Source organism: Cricetulus griseus, assembly GCF_003668045.3.
Source record: "Cricetulus griseus strain 17A/GY chromosome 1 unlocalized genomic scaffold, alternate assembly CriGri-PICRH-1.0 chr1_0, whole genome shotgun sequence".
Classification (NCBI taxonomy): domain Eukaryota; kingdom Metazoa; phylum Chordata; class Mammalia; order Rodentia; family Cricetidae; genus Cricetulus; species Cricetulus griseus.
The window spans coordinates 189,864,676-189,872,184 of NW_023276806.1; the positions used below are offsets into that span (position 1 = coordinate 189,864,676).

At 47.1% G+C, this 7,509-nt stretch overlaps 1 protein-coding gene across 1 annotated transcript; it reads left to right on the forward strand.

Annotated features, from left to right (window-relative positions):
* Nucleotides 1–7,134, forward strand: Zc3hav1l (zinc finger CCCH-type containing, antiviral 1 like). The gene is given in 6 exon segments (XM_027391476.2): nt 1–175; nt 178–218; nt 221–369; nt 1,150–1,285; nt 3,776–4,037; nt 5,849–7,134. Coding segments are annotated over 6 exon segments (885 nt in total). The 3' UTR covers nt 5,971–7,134.
* Nucleotides 7,135–7,509: the final 375 nt, after the last annotated feature.

Genomic DNA, 7,509 nt, shown 5'->3' on the forward strand with positions numbered 1-7,509 from the left:
ATGGCGGACCTCACGCTGTGCGCCTTCCTCACCAAGGTGCTGTGTGCTCACGGCGGCCGCATGTTCCTGCCGGACCTGCGCGGCCACGTGGAGCTGTCTGAGGCGAAGCTGCGGGCGGTGCTGCGGCGTGCGGGCCCCGAGCGTTTCCTGCTGCAGGAGGTGGAGCTGCGCGACGGCCCGTGGACCCGGAGGCCGAGGCGGCGGTGGGCGCGGGCGCGGGCGCGGCGGCGGCGCCACGGCCTGCAGGGTGGTGGCCGTGTCCTCCGCGCGCCTCTGCGCCCGCTATCAGCGCGGGGAGTGCCAGGCCTGCGACCAGCTGCACTTGTGTCGCCGACACATGCTGGGCAAGTGCCCCCACCGCGATTGCTGGTGAGGGGTGCAGTCCTCGGCCCCCGGTGGGAACGCGGGTGCGGGCGGGACGCGCCCTCCGGATGCTGCTCGGCCAGCCGGGGGCGGGATGGGACAAAGGCCTTCGGTGCAGGCCGTTCCTGTGCTGTCTGTCGCCCAGAGGTGCGACATGGGAGGTCCTCTCCACTGACGTTTATTAATCACCCCCCCCAAAAAAAAAAACTGCTGTCCCTACCCCAGCAGGCTAGGATTAGGTTAAATCCCGTTTGTTGGGACTTTCGAGTTGACTCATTGTCAAGTGCCGATTTAAGGGACATCTGAGGACCCCATGCCCTGGGACATTGTGTTCCTTCCCTCTCTCCTTCGGTAATCACAGCCTATTAGGGATTAAAAGCCTGGCCTGGTCCAACCTAGGAAACTGGTGGTCGGATGGGGTGAGGGCCTGGCGGCTGCATGGCCCCAGCATCCTTCCCAAGCCCAGTGCTTTGCAGCAATCCGGGAGGGAGACTTTCTAGTTCCTGTAGTGTTGCTGGACCATGGGAGCTCAGCAGCTGTTGGTCTGGAGATCAAGTTTTAGTCCCTACAAAACGGATGAGTAACCTGGGAAGGGTACCTACCCTTAGCTTTAGAACTATCTGCTCTGAACAGGAAAATGGCTCTTGGAAACAGAGTTGCTGCAATCCTAATTTTTATCAGATTTTGGGGAATTCACTTGGGGAAATGCCGGAAGGCAAAGAATCAGACCTGACAGCCTCTTTCTTCCCCTTCACCCGGGCTGCTGACTGCTCTGAACTCTTCTAGGTCCACCTGCGCTCTGTCCCATGATATACACACACCTGTCAACATCCAGGTCATGAAAAACCGCGGGCTTTTTGGCCTCAATGAAGCGCAGCTTCGAATCCTGCTTTTACAGAATGACCCCTGCCTTTTCCCAGAGGTGAGTCTTTGAGAAGCCACTGCCCTACCCACAAGTGTGGCTACGCTTTCTCACTGATCTTTTTCTTTTTTCCAGACAGGGTCTCTTTGTGTAGCTCTGGCTGTCCTAGGACTCGCTCAGCCTACCTCTGCCTCCCAGTGCTGGGCTTAAAGGCATGCCCCACCACCGCCTGGCAGCTCACTGATCTTCTATTTTTCCGGTGTCTGTTTTTTTTTTTTTTTTTTTTTTTGTTGAGATAGGATCTTACATAGCTCAGGCTGGCAGTGAACTTTTTATTTAGCCCAGGCTACTCTTGTGTTAATCCACCTCCCAAGTGCTGAGTTTACAGGCAGCCACCTCCCATCACCACTTTAGATGTTAATTTTAATTGCTTTAAAGCAGTATGATTTGGTTCTAGACACTTAAAAAGTACTCCCTTTAATTGCTGTAATGGTAAAATTAGCATATTTGTGGAGCTGGAGAGATAGCTCAGTGGTTAAGAGCACTGGCTGCTCTTCTAGAGGACTCAGGTTCAATTCCCAGCACCCACATGGCAGCTCACAAATGTCTGCAACTTCAGTTCCAGGGCATCTGACTCCCTCACACAGACATACATGCAGGCAAAACACCAATGCACATGAAATAAAAATAAATAAATAAAAGTAGCACATTTATTTCTATTTCTGTGAAGAATTTGTTAACAAAATAATAATCTCAAATAAAAATTTATAAGAATGCCAATAAAAGGTTTTTTTGTTTTTTGTTTTTTGTTTTTTTGAGACAGGGTTTTTCTGTGTAGCTTTGGAGGCTGTCCTGGAACTCGCTCTGTATACCAGCCTGGCCTCAAACTCACAGAGATCCGCCTGCCTCTGCCTCCCAAGTGCTAGGATTAAAGGCATGCGCCACCATCACCTGGCCCAATAAATTTTTTTTAATTTGGTATAATCATTCTATCATAGACATTCCTCTCAGAGGCAGGAGGGACAGACATATAGCTCCAGGATGTCCCTCTCTAGCGTGAGGCATTCCCTTATCGTTGGGGGAACACAACTCAGTTATAATCAGATCCCTGGCTTCAATGCAGAAAAGAATTTTAGAGAGAGCTCATATGAATGAAGTAAGACTTATTAATAAATTTTAAAAATTACATGTATTTGCTGGGCAGTGGTGGCACATGTCTTTAATCCCAGTACTTGGGAGGCAGATGCAAGTGGATCTCTGAGTTTGAGGCCAGCCTGCTCTACAAACCCAGTTCCAGGACAGCCAAGGCTACACAGAGAATCTCTGTCTTGAACCACCCACCCCTGTAAAAAGCACAAAGGATAAAAATTAGATGAGTGTGATGGTGCAAACCTGTAATTCTCCAGAAGCTAAGGCAGAAGGATTGAGAGTTTAGGGCCAGCCTGGGCTGCATAGCAAGATCTTGACTTGAAAATGAAGCAAACCACAAAACCAACCCAGACCAAGATAAAACAAAGATAATTTGTGGCAAGGATGCTAAGAACTCTCATACTTTGTTGTTGGTAGGAATATAAATTAGCATAAACATTGTACAATGTGGTGTGGAGGTTCCTCAGAAAAGAAAAAAATAAGCTAGGCTTGGTGGCTTTCTCTTGTTGTCCTAGCACTCAGCTAAGGCAAAAGGATAACCACAGACCTCGTCTCAGAACAAAACATGCAAGGGCTAGAGATGAGGCTCAGCTCCTAGAGTGCTTACCTAGCACGGATAAAGCCCTGAGCTCAAACCCAGCATGGTGTAAAACCCAAGTTTGGAACCACTTCTGAGCCCCCTACCCCATCTCCCTAAAAGGAATACAGGCATGGGCCAGTATGTCCAGTTTTATACAGTGCCAGGGATGAAACCCAGGACTCCATGCATGTTAGACAAGCTCTGAACCAGCACTCACGTTGGGCAGCTTACCTGTAACTTCAGCTCCAAAGGATCTGATGAGTTGGCCTCTGTGAGCACCTGTAATCGCATGCAGAGACCCCTACATAGACTCACATATATACTCATAACTCTTTAAAAAAAAAAAAGACAGGTGTGATGGGATATTCTGTAATCATAATGCTGGGGAGGAGGGGACCCCAGGAGAACCCAGGCCAGGGGCCTGCTGACCAGCCATCCTGTCTGAATCAATGAGCTCTAAGTTCCATGAGAGACTGTGTCTCAACAAATAAAGAGGAGGGTGATTCAAGACAGACAACCCAGTGTTGACCTCTGGCCTCCACATGCTTGTGCACACATATACACCCCTTCCCAAAGACGCCATCAAATTAATTTAGAAGTTACAGTTTGCTGAGCGATGGTGGCACACGCCTTTGATCCCAGCACTCGGGAGGCAGAGGTAGGTGGATCTCTGTGAGTTTGAAGCCAGCCTGGTCTACAAAGCTACACAGAGAAACCCTGTCTTTGAAAAACAAGGAAAAAAAAAAAAGAAGTTACAGTTTATTAGCTTAAAGATAATAGTGAAAACTCATTTCTCAAGCATTGCCTCATTTCTTCCCCAGGTCTGTCTGCTGTACAACAAAGGTGGTGATGTCCTTTATGGCTACTGCAACCTGAAGGATAAATGCAACAAGTTTCACGTGTGCAAATCCTTTGTCCGGGGTGAATGTACACTTCAGACCTGCAAGCGGTCCCACAAGCTCATTCAAGCTACCACCCTGAAGTTGATAGAGGACCAAGAACTGAGTGCTTCAAGTGTGGTGAATTTCCAGATAATCTCTGTCTACAAGCATATGAAGATGCACAAGATGCTTGAAGATAAAGGTAGGCAGAGAACCGTAAGCCAGGAGGTGTGCTAAGGTTCTGCACTATGTAGTGAGGGGCAGTGAACGGCCTGGAAGGGAGGCTGGAGCCAACACTTTGCATTTGCTAACTGAAGCCTTTTCCTTGGGAAGGTTATGACTGTCAACATTTTACCTATTATTATAATTGGGTGTGTGTGCGTGTGCACATGCGCACGCCCACACGCATGGGGGTGGTGTGTGTGCCAGAGGAGACCAGAAGAGGGCGTCAGTTACCTTGGGGGTCTGTGAACCACTTAATGTAGGTGCTGCACTCAGGTCCCTGATTACAGCGGCAAGTGCTGTTAGCCACCGAGCCACCTCTGTAGCCCCAGTTAACGTTTTATGATAAGGAAATAGAATCCTAAGCAAAGGAGAGAAGAAAGTTAGAAAACTTGCCCACGTATTTGAACATGGTAGCTTCTGGGCAAAGTGGGGGTCAATAATTTGGTAGAATCATCTTAATAATTCAGCTGGGAGCGTGGGAGGGACATGGCAGGTGACAGATAATGTCCATGTGGTTTTCTTTTGTAAACTCAAACTAAACTTTTCCTATTTTCATTTGTAAGTAATTTTGACCACATTACAGGCAACAGACTAGAAATAAAGTAGAAATCTCTCAGGAAGGGCTGGAGAGATGGCTGGGTTGTTTAGACTGAAAGACCCCAACTCAAACCCATCCTGACACCCACCAGCATGTGTTTGAAAATCACTCTGGCTACACACACAGCTCTGGGAAAAAGAACACATGAAATGGCCGGTCATGATGACCAGTCTCTGGAAATTGTTATTATTACTAGTTTCCAAGGAATGTTATTATCTTCAACAACTGTCTAGTTTCTAAAAATTGTTGTGCGTTACCCTGCTCCAAAGCACCCAAGTTTTGAAAATAAGTCACTCTGTTCCAGGAAAAACCACTAGCTGTCCCATGGCCTTACAGGTGTAAAAACCAAAATAACATTCCAAACCCCTCGTGGGAAAAATTGTCAGATCTTCAGTTCCCAGCCAATTAGTAAATGACTCATGTATGTTATAGCCAATCAATATGTTGCCACACTCCTGTCTAGTGACCTAAAAGATGTAAAAACTGCTTGCTTTGGAAACTTGCTTTTGCATCGAACTTGTGTCCTGTGAGTGACTCTGTGGGGTGCGTCTCCCGAAGTTGGTCCCTCTTTTGGGCCCAACAAGAGCACTTGTTGTTCTTGCAGAGGACCCAGGTTCGGTTCTCAGCACCCACACAGTGACTCACACCCTAACTCCAGTTCTATGGACTCTGACGTCACTGCATGCATGCCCGTGGCGCACTTACATACATGCAGGCAAAACACTCATACACTTCAAATAAAAGCAAACAATTTTTTTTAAGTTTATCTTAGTCACTGTTCTATTGCTTTGAAGAGACACCATAACCAAGGTGACTCTTATAGAGGAAAACATTTAACTGGGGTCTTGCTCACAGTTTCAGAGGCTTAGTCCATTGTCATTGCAAGAAGCTTGGTGGCAGGCCAGCAGGCATGGGGCTGGGGAAGTGGATATACACCACAAAGTTGCCTTGGGATCCACTTTGTTGTAACTCTACAAGCAAGTGCTGACCCGGGCGTGGGCAAAATGGCATTAGCTTACTAGCTTTTTTCCACCAAATTTAATAACAGAAATATCTGCCACTTAATATTTCTGACTGCTTATTTATTTATCTATTTATTTATTGTTTTGATCTGGTCTACCCCATTCCCTCCCATGTTGCTCCTACCATAAAGTCAAAACAGAAGGCTCATCTCTCTTTTTTCCTTTCAGACAGCACGGCCTCTGCTGAGCACTCACAAGGCAATGAGAAGCAAGGGACCCCTGGGGCTGGGGCTGCAGAAGCCGGGACTCTTTCCTCTGCCCCTGCTCAATTGCCCAAGAAAGCCCAGTAAACCTTACCGAGCATAGAGGAAGTGAGAAGCAGCTTGTCCATTTTGGAGGATCAGAAGCAAGACTTCTCCTGAGCTGGAGTTTGTAGCCATTCTCTTCCCTTACATTGGCAAGTTTAATGCCTGTCTCAGCCCTGAGTGTGAGAACCCGGGATGGAAACGGAAACACACTGGTGGGTGGATCGGCTGCGGACAAAGAGAGGGTAAAATTCTGAACATGGAGGTTCTGTCCAGGGCAGATCCTGAAGGGGCAGTCTGCAGTTCCTGCGTGCCTTTCCAGCCACGGGATGGAGCAGGTTCCTGCTGCCTTCTCCGTCTGCTGGCTCCATTCTAGACCCCATTCACACAGCTTACATTGTAGACAACACAGAGTTTGCACACTCTGTGTATTACTTGTTACTTGGGTTTATATATAATCCCTTTTCCGCAGAATTGTTTATGTAGTTAAATTATCTTCCTCATTTTGAAATATCTCATTTTGTATCAGGTGCATTTGTGTCTCGTTTTGTATTGAGTTTGGAAGCCGTTTCATGCCTTTGCTTGGCTTGCAGGTGCTCCACGATACTATCTTTTGCTGCACATTTCTTTAAATGTCTGTGTGGATGAGCGGTCTCTTCTGCCTCTGCTTCGTGTGTATCTAGATTTTGTGAATTTTCTGTTTGTTGCTGGGGTCCTCTGTGCCGTCATCCATACTGTGTTCATGATATTCAACTTTATGGGTCCATCTCCAGTCAGTATCATAGTTAATAATCTTTGGGCTCTCACCAGAGTTTCCTACCTCACCCCCACCTCCTCTCATCTCTTACTGAGCCTTCCAGAGCTCAGTTGCTGTCTCCTGAAGGATGTGTAGTTCACTCCTTCCTCCAGTTCTGTCTGTCTCTTCTGTGGATGGGGACAGACCATCGGGGAGATAAATATCTCCATTTCAAGGTCACTCCCTTCATCCTCCAGCCTCTCAGTCCCCACTCATTGTACCGATTTCATCATGTGATTTGCAGATATTTGTTGTGGTCATGTACCTCAGTATCATTGTGTAAAGAGAAGGGTTTGTGTTTCCATAATATGACATTTGAAAAATAGGGCAACTTAGTGAGTTCCCATAACGTCAAACTTACCTTATTTAGAGAAACTTTTTTTTCTTTTATTTTCCTTACAGTGCTAAGGATCAAAGCCAGGACCTCATGCGTGCTTAGAAAGTGATATATTTTTCAGCACACCATTCTTTTTTCTCTTTTTTAAAATTAATTTATTTTTTATGTTCCAATCCCAGTTCCCCCTCCCTCTTCTCCTCCTGCCCCCCTCCCCTCCCCCTCCCATCTGCTCCATGGAGAGTCTACTAAGTCTGTCCCCTCATCTCACTGAGGCAGGACCAAGGCACCTCTCTACCCCCACCCCTATGTCTAGGCTGGACAAGGTATCTATTTAGAGAAATTTTTATGATGAGGCCAAGGAGAGGCGGGTTGCAAAAATGTCCTTTCCAAATGAAAACTCGGTTTCTTCCTAATGGACAGTAAACTCATCAACTTAGGTCTTTGAGCTTTG